Source organism: Clarias gariepinus, chromosome 3 (assembly GCF_024256425.1).
Source record: "Clarias gariepinus isolate MV-2021 ecotype Netherlands chromosome 3, CGAR_prim_01v2, whole genome shotgun sequence".
In the NCBI taxonomy this organism is placed as follows: domain Eukaryota; kingdom Metazoa; phylum Chordata; class Actinopteri; order Siluriformes; family Clariidae; genus Clarias; species Clarias gariepinus.
Genome location: NC_071102.1, coordinates 37,184,795 through 37,202,898, shown reverse-complemented (window position 1 = coordinate 37,202,898; position 18,104 = coordinate 37,184,795). Strand labels below are relative to the sequence as shown.

Genomic DNA, 18,104 nt, shown 5'->3' with positions numbered 1-18,104 from the left:
AATGACCCTGATATTGATCGCATCCCTTCATGCTAAGAACTGTTCTTTAGGAATTCCAACTCGTAGAAAAAACCCTGTGGGAAAGAGACTTGGTTCCACACATGCTTCTGAGAGTGGCTGTCAATCATGAGGATTTTAAATAATCTCCAAAATCTACCTTTAAGGCATGAACCCATCAAAAGACCCCATGATCATGAACTCTGAAAGGTTACATAACATATAATTCCTGTGAATCTATTGGAGTCTGGGGGGGGGGGGGGGATTTAACCAAGCTATAAATGACTGCTGAACTTCTCATGCTCAGTCACTCTCCAGAGTAAGACTGAAAAGCCTCCATCAACATGGCCACCACTTTCTCTGCCCGCAGCAGCTTTGCATCTGGATCTGTGATCGGAGGATCCATGGGAGCCTCGCGTATCTCTCTTGGTGGTGGAGGAGGAAGCCGGGTGAGCGCAATGCGTGCTGGAAGTGTCTATGGTGGAGCAGGAGGGTCTGGGGTTCGTATCTCCCAAGCTTCACGGTCCTTGTCCTTTGGTGGAGCAGGAGGCAATGTTGGTGGAGGCTTCGGTTCTGGTGCAGGATTTGGAGGTGCTGCAGGCTTCGGTGGTGGTGTGGGGTTTGGAGCTGGTGCTGGGGATGCTGATGGCAGCATCATCGGCAATGAAAAGTTCACCATGCAAAACCTTAATGACCGCCTGGCCTCCTACCTTGAGAAGGTGCGCTCACTGGAGAAGGCCAATGCTGAGCTGGAGCTCAAAATCCACCAGTTCCTGGACAGCAAGACCTCGCCTACTGCACGGGACCACTCTGGTTCCTTGGCTTCCATCAGTGAGCTCCAAGCCAAGGTAAGACAATTACAGGTCAAATTTATGGAAAAATGTATTCTCGAATGAAGTTTGCAAGATGTCCCTAGGCCCTCTTCTCTGTATCCAAACCTACTACTTAACACTCATTTTTTTAGCAAATCACTATGTATTTACTATTCTTACTGCTTTACTTCTGGCAAATGCTGATATGCTGTTGAAACTATATCTTTGAATTGATGTTTTCAGATTCTGGATGCAATTCAGTTGAACGGTACAGTGCACCTTAGCATTGACAATGCCAGCTTGGCTGCAGATGACTTCAGGATGAAGTAAGATTTTAATATGATGTAGAAATCCTTAGTCTAGATGTCTGGAGGTGAAAGAGATATCAAAAGACTCTCACCAGTAAGAATTTACATGCAATGTTTTTCTTTAGGTATGAAAATGAGTTGGCTATGCGTCAATCTGTTGAGGCTGATATCGCTGGACTGAAGAGGCTGCTGGATGATCTGAACATGACCAAGAAAGATCTCACCCTGCAGATTGAAGCCCTGACTGAGGAGCTGGTCTTCCTCAAGAAGAATCATGAAGAGGTGATAAATCTGTTCAGGCGAACAAAATGATAAACATACCTAAATATGTCATGTAGATGTATTCAGGTTTTGAAGAATTCATAAACCTACAAACATCTCTTGTGTCTCTCCAGGAGCTGCTAGCTGCACGTAGCCATATGAGCGGACAGATTAATGTTGAGGTTGATGCTGCACCACAGCAAGATCTCACCAAGGTCATGGAAGAAATTCGCGAACACTATGAGGCTGTTGCTGCCAAGAGCCAGAAAGAGCTTGAGGGCTGGTTCCAGACAAAGGTGCGTTCCAAAAGTAGTGTATATGATCAGACTGCTGCTAAAGTTCCTTTATCAACTTAAATATACATTTTGCAGCAAGATCAGGAGATCAGGATGTAGCAAATGTAATTTTTATACAAAGTGATTCTAATCCAAGCACAGAGCTCAGTTGCTCAGGGGCTCAAAACTGAGTACTCTTCTAATTACACTGACACAAATGAGCCTTCTTCTAACTCATAGCTATTTTTTTTTCGCGTTGGCAGTCTGAGACCCTGAAACAGGAGGTTGCTGCTAGCACTGAGACTTTGGCCACATCCAAAACAGAAGTGAACACCGTGAAGAGCACATCACAGTCTTTGGAAATTGAGCTCCAGTCTCTGTTGGCTATGGTGAGACAAAAACTTTGGACACTTTGACATTCAGGTTATTAGAATGATCAAGAATTTTGGATGATTGTGTGGTGTAGGTTCTGCAAATGAATTTGTGGTAATAAGGCAAATTTCCACTCTGGTTATTCCAACACAGAAAGCCTCCCTTGAGGGAACACTATCTGAGACCCAAGGCCGATATGCTATGCAATTATCAGGATACCAGATGCAGGTGAAGTTTGTGTCTTACTAAGCTTTCTCTAGAAAATTTTAAATCTTTGAAAAAATGCAACAATTATTTCAGTTTGTCCAAACACAAAGTGAGAGCACATACAAAGAGAATTTCATTTAGTAAGTTAGTAGCAATAAAATAAAAGTTTCGTAGTTATTTATGTTTTCCAAACTACATTTTTGAGGCATCTGAGGAGTTGATTGTTAAGGGCCTTCCTCAAGGACCCAACACTGGTAGTTTGGTGGTGCTGTGCTTTAAACCTGTCCTAACCACACTGCCTCCAGGTGAGCAGTCTTGAGGATCAACTGGTGCAGCTTCGTGGTGATCTGGAGCGTCAGTCCCAGGAGTATCAGGTGCTGCTGGACATCAAGACCAGACTGGAGATGGAAATTGCTGAGTACAGGAGACTGCTGGATGCTGAGGCCAGCGGCAGGTAAATTAAATTAATTATTCATTGGACTCATCTATTCAAAGCACATTACACAAGAGGCAGAATGGCAGGCCTGGGATTGCTAATAATTTTCCTTTTTTTCGTTTGAACAGTACATCGATTTCGTCCGCCAAAAGCTCCAGCACCAAAACAGCAATCATCACAGTGGTGGAAGAGGTGGTTGATGGGAAGGTTGTCTCTTCCTCCTCTACCACGATTAAAAAGTAGAAACAGATGAATCAGAATTGACTTTATTGGAGTATAGTTCCCCAGTAATGTCTGTCAAAAAATAAAACATTTCAAGCATCACAATTTATGGAGAATGTTGTGTTAAGTAGTCACACACACAAATCCGTCCCATACACACACTTATGTTTACTGCATGTAAACATCTTAACCACTGAGATACCCCTAACCCTATAATCACAGTTTTGTTTTATAAGTAAAAATAAAAATAAAACTTTGTTTTAAATTGGGAAATAGCCAGCATTTGCACTGAAGGCTCTCTAGAGGCAGAACAAATGATGATGATTTATGTATTATGAGATTTTTTTTAATGCATGAAATTTTTTGTTTACATAGTCTAAACAGAGCTAGAGCTTAACATTGATTTAATCAAGGCACAATCATTTTATACTCTAAACTCCAGCTACTATAGTCATATTGTAAGCACCTTCTCTGATAAGAGATTTTCTCCTTTCTTCTCCCTTACAGTGTACAAAATAAATCCTGTTATATTAAAATGAAGACCCTGAAATGACATAGATGAAAGAGTATAAAGAACATAATGACATAAGAATGTGTAGTAGCATAAGTATGCTATCACTTATAACATAATTCACTATAAAATAATTTTCTGTAAAGTAACTATACTTACACAATAAACGTTTTTGACAGATGTCTTTGAATAACCTGCGGAGATACATAGAGCACAGGCAGTGAAGATCCAGCTTAGATTTAGCAACAAACATTTATACAGAAATGCTCTTCAGGCCATAATAAAAAAAAACATCTATTACACCATGTTGAACGCTGAAAAGCATTCCTGTGTGAAAGGGGTTATTTAGCTGTAAGTCAGTGCAGGCTAGGACTTGGGTCAATTCCAGCATTGCATGCAGCCGGTCTGAAGACTGAAACTGCTGCAGGTTCTTGCATGCAAATTCTACTCACATACCTTTTTTAGAAGCTATGAATTAACTAACCTCTTCCCTACATTCCTCCCAAGAAAAAAAAGACCTTGAGTAATTTGTACATTAGACCCACTGTGTGACAGACTGTGATTGAGTTTAAAAAAAAAAAAAAGGTATGTGAGTAGAATTTGCATGCAAGAACCTGCAGCAGTTTCAGTCGTCAGACCAGCTGCATGCAATGCTGGAATTGACCCAAGTCCTAGCCTGCACTGATTGACAGCTAAATTGGTGGAAGAAGTACTCAATACACAGAAAATATTAATAAAAGGACAGGGTCCTTATATTTCAGTGGAACAGTTGACAACAGTCTCAGTAAAGGATTAAAAATATGATATGTCAGTTTTATTGAGGGAATGAAATTTTGAAGAAAAAAAATTTCAACCTGGTGAAATGTCACCAGAGCGTTTAAAGAGATTCGGCAGAATCTGATGGTTGTTGTGATATTCTTAAAAGCTTTAGTCATGTGCGTGATAGACTGTGATATCATTGGTAGGAAGATAAGTCCAAAGCAGCTTGAGGTGAATGGAAACAGAAAACTGACATACATAATAAACTGTAAGAGCTGATCACTGAGAATTGAGATTTAGTATTAATGAAGAAGAGAAAGATGAAGAAGAATGATACGAATCCCTGTGGGACTTAAAGTAGTGACATGATGCAACTGAAAATCTCTATTCTACATTGTATGACAATAACAAGGTTAGAAAAAATCTTCAGAACTTAATCATGAGTAGAGCTGGGCATCTGGTCAGTCAAAATGACAAAGCAGCATACAGATGTACAGGAGCATGCTGGGTTTTATGTAGAGTTTGAGGTCGAAGAGAATTTAAAGAACTGGGTAACAACCTTGTTGCTAAGGTTGTTTTTCTTTAAGCTTTAATATACATAATGATGGATCCAAATTGTGTGTATAGGTTTTTAACACTCGTACATGATGACATTGTTTTCAAAGTGCATTGTGATATTTAACCTAAATGAATCATTACAACAGTAACACGTCCCTGCTTGTTGCTTAAATGATGTTCGCTTACCACCATCTAGTGTTCTTGCAGAGTGTTCATTCTTGGTATTGCATTAAATCTAATCTGAGCTTGTGATAAATCAGACTGGGGAAAAGTGCTGAACCTGGAGCCCTGAAGAGCACATATGAGATGATGGCAAAAATAAAAACTGTCATACAGTATACATCATTCTGTTTATCATATTATTGATGATTTATCCAATATCAGTAAATAATAATAATAATAAAAATAATAAACCTGGAGCTGAAGCTGTAACAATAGCCGTCACCTTTTTTCCTCCTAAAGTTATTTCTTAGACAACAAACAAAGATTTTTACAATATTTTGACTTTGTAAAAGGTGTTCATTCATTTTCTCTGTCGTTCACCCTGAGATTTACAATATATTGTATGTCATTGTTTCTAGTAACAACTAATTCTAACTAATTCATAGAGACTTGAAAACATGCTGTCAAAAGTAAATTTGAATGGGGAAGTTTTAGCAAACGTGATGATGTGGTTGCGGTAATGTTTAGCAGGAGAGTATATGTTAATATAACAACTATCGAATTGTTATTTCTATTTTCTCGGTAAAATGTACTTTTATGTCAGATTTAAATGTAAGGCTCCTTCATTGTGGAAATCTAAAATCTGTCCATATTGCTAAATAAAGTGATAATCTCATGTTAAAACTTCCAGCTGGTCAAAATGCTGTACAAGTCAAAAAGCCACAAAACAGCACAATGGGAAAAAAAAAAAAAACACTTGCGATTATGTTTCCCCTAGATGGTGCTACATTTCCTAGGAATCTTTTTCTTCATTTCCCTTTACTCCTCACTCTCTTTTCTTTCCACTGATTTTCTAAGACCGTGCAGTACCACATGGACATGATACCTACATACTTTGTAATCACTCAGGAAATTACTTTCAAAACCTCTTTGTTTGTGTTTTTTAAAATGTTTAAATTATTCATGTCTGAAACGCTGGCCTCCCAGGAGCTCCTTTAAAGCCCCATGTGGAAATGGCTTGGCTTGAGGCAAGGTCAGTACTATGTGGCAATAATTTCTGCCAAGTTCCCATAATGTGTATACAAGTTCCCAACGATTGTGTGTACAGTTCCCACACAGAAGTGCAAGAATAGAATAGGAGAATAGGAAAATAGAATAATCGCAAGCATGCAAAGTTTGAAGGTGTGTGTGTGATTAAAACTGTAGTTCACTGCGATTTCTAAAAGTTGCAGTTCAGAGCTGATGTAAACAGTAATTCAGGAAGTGTCAAGTTCCTCAAACATAAAGAATTATTATTTAACATAGACAAATTCCATTCTTGTTCAATAATAAATGAAAAAAATTTAAGAGTAGCATATCTGTGTGGATCAAACTATATTTATTCAGTGCTTTTCACCATGGGCATTATCACAAAGCAACTTTATAGAAGTTCTGATTTAGATTGAGATCTCTAATGAGCAAGTCAGAGCAACTGTGGTAGGAATACTCCCTGAGATGGCATGAGGAAGAAATCTTAAAAGCAACCAGACAAAAAAGGAAACTTACCCTTTCTAGGCCATACTGGATAGTGCAGTTCACTCACTCATCTTTCATAACGCTTTATCCTGTATTCATGATCGCGGGGACCTGGAGCCTATCCTAGGAGGCTTAGGGCACAAGACAGGGTACACCCTGGACAGGGTGCCAATTGTTTGCAGGGCACACACACATACACAAACTACGGGCAAACCCCACCAAGCACAGAGAGGACATGCAGGTGCAAGGCGACAGTGCTAACCACTACACCACCGTGTCGCCCAATAGTGCAGTTATGGCTCTTAAATCGACACTTTAATCAAATTACTGTAATAAAAGTCATGCTAAATGTTTTGAAAATATATGCATAAGAGTATTGCTTTTTATTCCATTACTGCTTTTATTTTTACACAAATACCATTTCTCTCAAACATTGTTTCTTAAATCAGTCTAAATGTGTGATAGTGAGCACTTCTGCTTTGCTGAGATAATCCATCCCACCTCACAGGTGTGCCACATCAAGATGCTGATCTGACATCATGAGTAGTGGACAGGTGTACCTTATACTGCCCACAATAAAAGGCCACTGATATGTGAACAATGTTTGAGAGAAATGGTAATATTGTGTATCTGGAATGAATTTTAGATCTTTAAGTCCATCTCATGAAAAATCGAAGCAGAAACAAAGGTGTTGCATTTATATTTTTGTTGAGTGTATTTACCATCTTTCATCTACTTATAATATATTTGCAAATTTATGTGGACATCTGCCTATCAAACCTGTACTGCTGTCACAAATTTAGAGGCATACAGTTGTCAAGAATGTCCATGACTGTTGAATTAAAATAATATAGGAACTAATTTCCTGGAACTAAGGAAAAAAATAAATACATTTTCACTATGCAAAAAGCTAGCTCCATGAAGTCATTGTGTGTTATGGTTGGAGTGGAAAAAAACAAGTGTCCTGCATACTTTTGGCAATATTATGCATTAATAGTTAGACAGTATGTTCATTTGAACTTAAGAATGAGGCCATTGGCTAGTTTTGGGTCAGCGGGCCAGTTTGGTCAATGGGTAGAAGCAGGTGATATGCAATAACTAATGCACACAGCTACAGATGTGAGGGGGTCACGTGAAGCTTTGAGAGTGGAAGGAAGTGTCTGACCGAGCTCGTTGCCATATAGTTGAACTTTTTACAAAACAGTCATTCTAATTGTTCAAAAAGTGCTTAGAACTAAGAATTAAGTAAATACGATGTCCCTCAACACCTTGTGGTCCCAAACAAATTCAACTAACAAACATGTTAGAATAAATACATACCAGAATTAAAGCGCTAACGTTGAGCAAGATGGCGACAACCAACTTGCTGCACTATTAAGAAATTGGGTCAACTGTATTGTGATATGATCAAGACAATTATAGAGGCCGAGCAGAAAATATCTGACCTCAAGGATAAGTAAAAGAAAAAGAGAGGCCCGATCAAGATTGCGTGAAGCAGGATTCAAATATGCCTTCATTTATCCTACCACTATAAGAGAGTTCAACCCAGCCAGTAAGGACAACACTTGTCTATGACTGCAGAGGTGAACGTCTTCTTGGAATCGACTCAACAATTATAACATTCCCTGGCTGGTACTCGTGATGTACAAAACATGTTAAATTATATTTCAGTTTGTAATTAATGAATAGGTCGACTGTGATAAATACTAACCTGTTTGGCTTGGATCTCTGTTGGCACAATAACTTTAATTTATGACACGATAGAAAAAAACTTTTGTGCCACAAAATTATGAACATGAGACTCCCTCTTTCAATTACCGCTCTCTTTTCGTTTTTTTTTTTTTTTTAGAGGATCAGTCGGCAAATATGAGAGGTTCACAAATGTGCCATTTTTTATGTTTCTATCCTATTTATGTTTCTATACTGTGTTCTTGTTTATATTTAGGGTGGAGAAAATTGCACAGTTTTGTTTTTACACAGATTTCTTGGTTTTGTTATTTTTTGTGTTTCAAACACTTGTGGTTTACTTTCTTACTCATTTACTGTTTTGCTTTTTACTTACTTTTTACAGTACAGTGAAACCCCGGATTGCGAGTAATGCGATTTGCGAGTGTTCCGCAAGACGAGCAAAGATTTTTAATACATTTTGACTTGAAAAACTAACAAGTCTTGGTTTACGAGTACCAAGTATCATGCATCATACATGCGCTTCTTGTTTTGCCGCCAAGCGTCACATGATCACAACTGAGCCAACGGTTTTTCTCTCTTGCATTGCGTAATTGTGGCTAATTATCTCCCCTGCTGGGTCTTACTGCGCATCTCTTGCTGGTATAATTAACATCCATTCATGCGTGTACTGTTTACTATAACACCGTGACCACCTGTGTGTGCGTAAAACACATTTTATTTTGTGTCTGTATGCGTGTGTGTACAGCGTGCGTGTAAAGCAAAAGCAAATTAGAGAGGTTAAAGATCCATTTTCTCTCTTTGCTCAAGGCTCAGCCTGCTCTCAAAGATTTCATTGTATGTGCATTTTAACACAGTTAATGCATACACATTTAACTGGTAATTTAATCAATAATGAGTAATGCCTATAACTCCAACATACAGATACTTCCTTAAAATGTAAAGAGGGTCAACATGTTAAACTGAAGGGGACAAAAAAAAACATTTGAACAACCTTGAACACCAAAAATTTGTCAGAGATTGGGTCGGCCAACTTTTTTTTAGTTTTTTTCACGAAAAAGTGTGCCGTAATAATACTGATCCACAAAAAACTTACCATTTCAATTACAAACAAATTCTGATAAAGAAGGTAGAACAGTCATAATAAGGGCCTGTCATCATTAAAAATTGTACCTTACATGTCCAACACATGAACTTTGGGAACATGTAAATTTAACAAGCCAGTGGTTTTTATGTTACATTTGATTAGTGTAATCATATACTGTACCAAATTTATCATATTTACTGCTCAAAATATGGTCAATTACTGTGTTCTACTGTGTAGCACTAAGTCTGCAGTTATTATTTTTTATTTTGAGGCTGATTTGTTCGTATATTAATTTTTTTTTTATTTACAATTAACTTGCATATTCAGTTTGTAGTTTGGAATTTAGCCTAGGGTTCAGGGTGTGGCTGCTACATTTGGCAGTGTGAAGGCTAATTAAAAGAACAAACATCTTTATTGATGGTAACACTTACTCAAAAACCCTGTTTTTTTATATATATATTTTGTATTAAAATACAAACATAATAATAGATGAAGAATTAACAATGTACAATCTTTAAAAAATAGTAAAAACAAACAAACAAAATCAGTGGGGTTCTAATTTAAAATAATGTTAAAGTACGGTCAAGTAGACAGTTAAGGTTACTTAAAAATTATATTCAATGCCAAGACAATTCAAAGGAGTTATACATATCTTCTGAAATTGTTTATATTTACCTATCAATATATATCCAATCTTTTTTATAAGTATAGTATATTTAACCAAGATTCTCCAGTCCTCGGTTAGGAAGGGGTTCTATCACGACCTATTTATTCATGATTAATTTTCTCCCCAACATCAGCAAAGGTTTAATGACATCTGAATGTTTCAAAAAACGAGGACTGCAGGCACATTAATGGGCATGCTGTAACCTTCTGTTTACAGTATATATTAACGTTAGATTATCAAAAACAACATTCCAAACACCACACCAACAATGAAAGAAAATGTTGATACTGTTATTGCCATTGGGACATTGGGGTGATACAGTATTATTTATTTTGCGATATTTATTTAAAGAAATATAAGTTCAAAGTTCAATATCAAATGGCATTTTCCTAAATTTATTTCAGACTGTGATATTTAAGGTTAGTGTAATAAAATTTTCCCAGACAATTTTGTCAGCATCACATTTTACATTCTTACCCAATGTCTTCTGTAACAAAATCAGGTTATCTGCTTTATAATTGTTGATCATAAAATTTGTAAATTAAATGCTTGAGTAGAGTAAAAAAGAAATCTGAGCTATTACGGGTGAGACTGCCATGTCTAGTATAAACAAAATATTTTATCTTCAGGTATTTATAACATTTTTGGGGGGAAGATATAACGCCTTGCATGTGACTCATCAAATGACATGAAAACGTCCTTAGGGAATAGATTATATATCCTGTATAATCCCACATTAATCCTGCATTCCTCTGGATCTTTTTAGGGTAATATTACTGTAGCTACATTCATATGATTACGATGTTTGGATGCCGGAAATAATGCGTTTATAGCTTTCGAGAGATATGGACTTATTTTATCATTCATAATCTTAAAAATTTCAATGGTGTACCAATCAGTCCCTTAAGATATTGCATTTTTAATTTCCAACAGGGTAAAAAGAGGAGTTGCTTATTATTTATTGTAGGAATGCAAAGATCTTTTAAAAAGATATTTTCAGATTTACTTTGTGTATTTGTTTTTAAACTATGTAAATTTTTTTGTAATATTGTCTAAACATCTTACTTATTTTATCATTCTGTTGTTCTGCATCCTGAGTAATCTTTAATTGCGGAAATGTATCCCTTTATGGACATCTTTTAAATGAATCTAGCAAGTAGCTGGTTGGGTTTGTTATCAATTTCAAAAAATGGAGTTGGAACAAGGGAAAATTGGAAGAAGGTGTTGGCCTGATTTTGAAGAGTAAAATTATTTTTTCTATTGTGACGATTCTATTTTCTAGTTTTACTTGTTCGAATAATAATTCCTTTTTTCTTTTTACTAGTGTAGGCAATTATCATTCCTCTCAGAAAAGCCTTGTAAGCTTCCCATATTGTTCAAGGATCTATTCCATTTGTATTATTACATTGAAAATATATCTGCTTTTTCAGATAATTCACAAATTTCCTATCTAGAAGCTGGAAGGAATTAATTTTTTTATATCCATGACTAATAATTAGGGTTGAGGCGGCAACATAGTAACAGTTACAGGTGCAAGTAATTAGAGGTATCGAGCCTATAATAGATTTCTTAACTAAACTTATCATCTAATTTGAAAAGAATATTTAATCTATACGTGAAACAGTTTGATAGGGTGGGAATATAGTGTGTAACTCTTAATAGTGGGATTTTAACCAAGCTCCTGATGTGAAGTTTTAACAATATTAGCAGTTTTAGAGGCTTGATGTTAACTGCAGGTGATTTATCCATATCTGGGTTAAGGTACCAATTAAATTCACCCCCTAGAATTACATTGTTACAGTCTAGATGAGTTATTTTATTATAAACCGGAGCAAAATAACCTTCAATATGTATACTTGGGGCATATATATTTGCTATAACATTCTCCTCTCCAAACAATGGGCCCTTTATTATGACTGTTCTACCTTCTTTATTAGAACTTGTGTGTAATTGAAATAGTAAGTTTTGGATAAGTATTATTACACAACACTTTACAAGATGAGTAATAAAGTTGGCCAACCCAGACTCTGCCAAATTTTTGGAGTTCAAGATTGTTGCAAAACAGACAGTCTTGTGAAGAGGTTCCTAGGCACCCAGTGCTCAGTTGTGTGTGGTTAGTGATTCCCCAGAGGAGCTACTGTTGCATAAACGACTGAAAAGTCATAGCATAAATCTATAGAAAAAGTAAGTAAGCCAGCAAAAGGCAGAATGATGTTCTGGGCAATGATCTGCTGAATAGTCTTCACTACTGTGTAGACATAGCAGTAGGCAGGCATCAGTACAGACATAGATGCTGAAGTAATGAGTGAGAAAAATTGTTCCAATGTTTTGAGCCTTTTCATCTATTATCCGCCCCAACAGTGCTTGAACCTGTCATCTTCCTTCTGCTCCCAAGATGAGGCTGGCTTATTTGCTTTCCTGGTGAAACACATGTGAAAGAGGATTAAGCAGAGTATCTGGTTTACATTCTCCTCAGGAGGAATCTGGTGGAATATCCTTAATTTATTTTTCTGTTTTGGCCTGGCAGGTCACAATCAGGCCAGGTCCTTGTTATGACATAGGTAGCCCCAGTCAAGCATCAAGCGCCTTGGTTACCCACCTGTTCTTTGGTAACAGGACCCTCCAGAATATTGCTATGAATGCATGCCAACAGTAACCTGTCACAGGCTTTTACACCTGGGGGTAAGACTGTACTGTAGGACTGCTAGTGTATTTATACTACCTAAATCAAGCAAGTCCAGAAATGTGGGGCAACCAGGGGTGCAGGAATGAGTGCAGGGTGCAGTCAACCAGTAATGACTTTTGGATAAGGCCAAGGTTGGGACATGTCAACCAGATACAGAGATACAGACCCTAGAGTTCTGAGTAACAAAACTATTTTGTTTTTCTTTATAATTAATTCTGAATAGTAAAAGATAAATAGGAAGAAGAGCATGAGAGAGTGCAGGTGCGTTGGTGCAGTGATTCTTCAGGTTGGTGCAGGTTGGTGTTCAGAGTGCCCAGCCAGAAATTTGGAGCTGAGACAATGACAGTGGCAAGCTAAAAGGTGACAGGCTTAATCAGCCTATGAGCAAGGTGGAGTAAGCACGAAACTGACAGGTGTTGCAGGGAGTGTTGTTTTCTGCTTTTGTGTATGCAGGTTAAATACAGAAAGACATAAGCAGCTGCTGCAGCACTCATTCAGCATAAAATAGTGATGCACGATGCTGGCAGTCATCCAAGGAGTGTGTTGTTACTATACACCAGGCAAAACCCCACCATCACACCTAGCTTTTATGTAGATGTTACTTTCTGGTTGATAAGAGAAACTTAAGAAGGGTAAAGTAACCATAAGGATATTAATAAACAATAAGGCTGGCTCATTAGGGATAATTTTATAAATTAAAAAAATTATATATATAAAAATGTCTGGGTTTGATTCCCGGCCAGACTTGTTTCCCGTCTCTGTGTGCATGGAGTTTGCGTGTTCTCCCCGTGCTTGGTGGGTTTCCTCCGGGTACTCCAGTTTCCTCCCACAATCCAAAGACATGTAGGTTAGGTTAATTGGTGTTCTCAAATTGCCTGTCGTGTGTGAATGAGCGTGTGAGTGTGTGTTTGTGTGTGTGTGCCCTGCGATGGATTGGCACTCCGCATCGTGCCCTAACCCTCCTGGAATAGGCTCCAGGTCCCAGTGACCCTGAATACAGGATAAAGCGGTATAGACGATGAGTGAGAGTGAGTAAGTGATATATCTTAAAGTATAAATATATAAAACATATCTAAAATATAGAGATTTTTGTAAAGCTGTTTGTCAAAATGTCTACTACTAGGTGTTATTTTTGTTAAATTGAACCTACTGAGCAAACAAAACCCAGACTTCACGTTCGGAATCTAATAATTAACATTTTTATGATGTTATAAAGACCTTGTAAGGATTCATGACCTGCAAGACTAAAGACAAGACATTTAACATTTAAAAGGACTCTCTGCCCTTCATGCTAAGCTTCCAACATTTTCTACTACGTGATGATTAAACTTCATGCTCTTGTGCTATTCTTTTGCTGTACTTCCAAAGCTTTCTGCTATGTGATAGATGTATGTTGATGTTTATTAGGCATCATCAGCTAATTAAACATTCAGTGGACATTGTTAAATACAACACATAATCGATCTATATTTTGATAGATATTTCGATATATATATTTCAATAATCCCAAAAGTAGTTATGGAGTGAGAATACATCAGACTTATCCCTATGTAAAATGTGTGTAGATCAATTCAGATCTTCTAATATGTCTGCACACTATTCTCTAATAAACAATGTAAATGCCTCTGTTGAAGAACAGATTGGCACAAGTTGTAGCAGAGAGATGCAAATTTCACACATTTGCATCGCTGTGATCTGTCTTTCTTTTTAAACTATAAAGCAAGTAAGTTTGCTCCATTGGGAAGATCAAAAAAATTTTTTCTACCTTGGGAGCTAACCTAAAGGAATTTGTATTCAAAACTAATTCCCCTGTAGGAGTGTGAAGTGGTGCCACACATGCCCGTGACAGAGTGGCTTCCAATCACATAATCTTTAAAATTCTACCTTTAAGGCACGTTGGTACGTTACATGTCACTCATTTATCAAATTCATGGGAACCTCAACTGTTTATCTGCAGTTTGAAGATTCATCCAGGGTATAAAAGCCAGCTGAACTTATAGTCTTCACTCAGTCTCTAGAGTTAGACCGAAAAGCCTCCATCAACATGACCAGCTACACATCAAAATGCTTTGCATCACGATCTGTGTCTCATAGTCGTGGTGAAGGAGGAGGGGTCCGAGGCTTTTGGGGTGGAAGCGCCCATGGTGGAGCAGGAGGTTGTGGGGTTCGCATCTCTCAAGCCTCTCGGCCACTGTTTATTGGTTCATCTAGACAAGTTGTTGGTGGAGGCTACGGCACCAATGTTGGTCTTGGTTCAGGTATTGGTATAGGTCTTGGGTCAGGTCTTGGTGTAGGTATTGGGTCAGGTCTTGGTGTAGGTCTTAGTTCAGGTATTGGATCAGGCTCTGCTGCAGTTCTAGGTTCAAGCTCTTCCGCAAGTTTTGGTGGTGGATTTGGAAGTGCTGGGTTTAGAAGTGGTGCTAGTTTTAAAGCTGGAGGTGGGTTTGCTGGTGTCACTGGTGGACAAGATGCTGGCATCCTGGGAAATGAAAAGTTTACCCTGAGGGTCCTTAATGACCGTTTGGCATCCTACCTGAAAAAGGTGCGCATTTTAGAAAAGACCAATGCAGAGCTTGAGCTGAAGATCAGTCAATTTGTGGAGAGCAGAACCTCACCTACTGAACGGGACTACTCTGACTCCTTGACTACTATCAACGAGCTCCAGGACAAAGTAAGTCATTTAAATTTCATTTAATTATCTGCAGTTTATATTAATTTAGAAGTATTTATGCATTTACCTATATTATTTATCTTGACTGGGTACATTGCACAGGGTTTCAATTAATATCTTAAGTTGATTGTTTTAAGATTCGGGATGCCATCCAGAAGAAAGGTGTGGTCCAACTCAACTTGGACAATGCCACCTTGGCTGCTGATGACTTTAGGATTAAGTAAGACCTCTTATCACATAATATATATTTTCTAAATGAGAAAAATTATGTATTCTTTTACAGTTGGTTAGCATACAATGTCTCTACATAGGTATGAGCATGAGTTGGCCCTTCGTCAGTCAGTTGAGGCCGATATCTCTGGGCTGAAGAGGCTGCTAGAAGATATCAACCTGGGCAAGTCTGAGCTCACCTTGCAAATTGACACACTGAAGGATGAAGTGGTCTTCCTCAAAAAGAACCATGAGGAGGTGATAAAGCTATACAATAAAAAAGTGAACTTGTATCTGTCAAGGAAATGTAATAAGGCAAATTTTGTATGTGAAAGAAGTACAAACACTAAATGATTGAGTTGTTTTTTACTGCTTTTTACATCTTAAATAAAAGGTACAGGTGTAGATCTAATATTTTACAAGAACAATCACTAATATTTATGGATTTATATAATCACCTTCATGCATTACTAATTTATTAAGCATAGCAACTTAACCTTCTTCTTCAATCTTCTAAGGAAATGGTGAGTACACGCAGCCAGATGAGTGGACAGATTCATGTGGAGGTGGAGGCTGCACCACAGCAGAATCTCACCTCCATGCTGGAAGACATCCGTGATCACTATGAGGCCGTCGCTGCTAAGGGCCGGAGAGAGCTCGAGTCCTGGTTCAAGGGCAAGGTGGGTTCAAACTACTCATAGCATTTTAATAGAGCTAAAAAACTAAAAATTAGTGATAAGTGTTATTTATAAACTTGTATCCAATTCAAGCACAGCTCTGATCCATGATGTGGCCTTTTGACAGAGCAGGGGTTAAAATTTACAACTACGGCAAAGCCTGCTCTGTCCATGAGGAAATCTGGGACCAACTTTAACTTTAACAAATGAACTATAACTAATATTTTTTTTCTATCTACAGTTGGAGACTCTGAAACAGGAGGTTATTACCACCACAGAGGTTATAGGCACATCCAAAACAGAAATGACCACAGAAAAGACCAAAGTGCAGAGCCTGGAACTCGAGCTCCAGTCTGTTATGGCTGTGGTAAGGTTTACACATCAGTGCTTTTAAATATTGGCTGGTTACACTATAGTCTTGTAATATAGCCAGTGTTGACTGAGAGGTTGTTTATTGTGTAATGGAGTGCATGGACAAAAAAGACTGCATATGTATGTTCATGTACACCATGAATATTTACTACAAGCTCACCATTTTGTTTCACTTTAGAAAGCATCCTTGGGAATAAAACTGATGGAGAAACAGGCTTTCTTCTCTGCACAGTTGTCAGGATTCCAAGTGCAGGTGAGGCTGGATAACACTGATGTGATAACATTTAACATTTCTACAGTAACATGAATTGTATGGCAAATGATTAATTAAGGTAAATGACAAATATATGAAGAATCTTTTATACTTCATGACGTTTGAAAAAAAAGACATTGGTCTGCATTTCTCTTTCTCAGTCTGTTGTCTGAAGCGTTACAGTGTTTTTTAAACATCAAACATTTTATAAGCTACTTTGAAACAAACCTTAGGAAGAGTGCCAGTCCTCCAGCCACTTAGTCTTTATGATGTTAATGGACAGCGATATACACTTTATTAGTTACTAGATGCTGTCTCTGTGATGTTGTTTACCAAGAGGGCTTCCATTCTGAGCACCTAATCCTCATTCCTGTTCAGTAGGGGTTGGCATTGCATTGTTCTGCTGTGCTCCTGCTATTGACTTCATAACTTGAAGTGCCTGCTGGTCAATGCTTTTATGTCTGGTTGCAGTGCAGTAATATGAAAAAAATGTGTAATTAATTCATATGTTTAATATGTATAATTCTCAAAACAAAGGTGGTGAGTCTTGAGGAACAGCTGCTGCAGCTTCGCGCTGATCTTGAGCGTCAAGGTCGTGATTATCAAACGCTGTTGGACATCAAGACCAGATTGGAGCTAGAGATTGGTGACTACCGGAGACTGCTGGACTCAGGGGCCAAAGACCTGTGAGTAACATCAGAGTCAAGTCTAACTGAGATCTTCCTTCTGTCCAACTTCAATCTGTCTGATAGATCAGAGCTGGTAATATTTATGCTTCATTTCCAGCAGGTTAAGGTAACATAATTTCACATTATATCAAGTTCCACATGCAAAATTTATAAAATAAAAAAAAAAAATCAAGAACAAACACAATTTTTAGGTTTACCTCAAACACAGCATTTCCCACTGAGCTAGAATGGTAAATAACCCAGTGCATGAGCATGTTCCCAAAAGATAAATCTAACATCATTGTTGTCCTTCTCACTCTCACCAGTCTCATCCCTCCTCTGGGCATCTTTTCTGACGTCCTTTCAGAAAAAGCTGAGGCTGGCACAAAAGCAGAAAAGAAGGATGATGGAAAGGACGCTTCAGCTAGTGAAAAACCATGATGACACAAAGCATTTGAATGAGCTGTTCAGCCCAGAAATAAAGAGTTCAGTCACAATAATTGTTTGTGTTTACTGTGTTACACACATGCACACACACACCAAAAAATCATAACATGTAAAATCAATCCATAACAACAATTAACGACTGAAAACATAAATAAATGTACACCTAATAGATATCAGTAATAAAGCTGACTTTTAAGGCGTGTTAAGTCTGCGTCTATAGTCTGGGTTTCTATTAACTGCAGTACCAAGACAGAATTTATTCAGAATCTATTTATTTCCACCATG

General features: G+C 37.7%; 2 protein-coding genes across 2 annotated transcripts; both read left to right on the top strand.

Annotated features, from left to right (window-relative positions):
* Positions 1-315: 315 nt before the first annotated feature.
* LOC128519063 (keratin, type I cytoskeletal 13-like) lies at positions 316-2,995 on the top strand. Its single transcript, XM_053492639.1, has 8 exons — positions 316-845; positions 1,053-1,135; positions 1,243-1,399; positions 1,513-1,674; positions 1,917-2,042; positions 2,179-2,253; positions 2,538-2,686; positions 2,797-2,995. Exons 1-8 carry the CDS (start codon positions 342-344, stop codon positions 2,909-2,911), a joined length of 1,371 nt encoding a protein of 456 aa, XP_053348614.1. The 5' UTR covers positions 316-341; the 3' UTR covers positions 2,912-2,995.
* An 11,520-nt stretch (positions 2,996-14,515) lies between these two features.
* Positions 14,516-17,870, top strand: LOC128519206 (keratin, type I cytoskeletal 50 kDa-like). Its single transcript, XM_053492837.1, has 8 exons — positions 14,516-15,192; positions 15,330-15,412; positions 15,504-15,660; positions 15,921-16,082; positions 16,321-16,446; positions 16,630-16,704; positions 17,242-17,390; positions 17,699-17,870. Exons 1-8 carry the CDS (start codon positions 14,566-14,568, stop codon positions 17,811-17,813), a joined length of 1,494 nt encoding a protein of 497 aa, XP_053348812.1. The 5' UTR covers positions 14,516-14,565; the 3' UTR covers positions 17,814-17,870.
* The last annotated feature ends 234 nt before the right edge of the window (positions 17,871-18,104 follow it).

Coding starts and splice junctions, on each gene's coding strand:
- LOC128519206 (XM_053492837.1), top strand. CDS start 14,566: ATGACCAGCTACACATCAAAATGCTTTGCATCACGATCTGTGTCTCAT. Junction 15,661..15,920: donor TCAAAAAGAACCATGAGGAG/GTGATAAAGCTA, acceptor CAATCTTCTAAG/GAAATGGTGAGTACACGCAG. Junction 16,447..16,629: donor TCCAGTCTGTTATGGCTGTG/GTAAGGTTTACA, acceptor GTTTCACTTTAG/AAAGCATCCTTGGGAATAAA.
- LOC128519063 (XM_053492639.1), top strand. CDS start 342: ATGGCCACCACTTTCTCTGCCCGCAGCAGCTTTGCATCTGGATCTGTG. Junction 846..1,052: donor TCAGTGAGCTCCAAGCCAAG/GTAAGACAATTA, acceptor TGATGTTTTCAG/ATTCTGGATGCAATTCAGTT. Junction 2,254..2,537: donor TATCAGGATACCAGATGCAG/GTGAAGTTTGTG, acceptor CACTGCCTCCAG/GTGAGCAGTCTTGAGGATCA.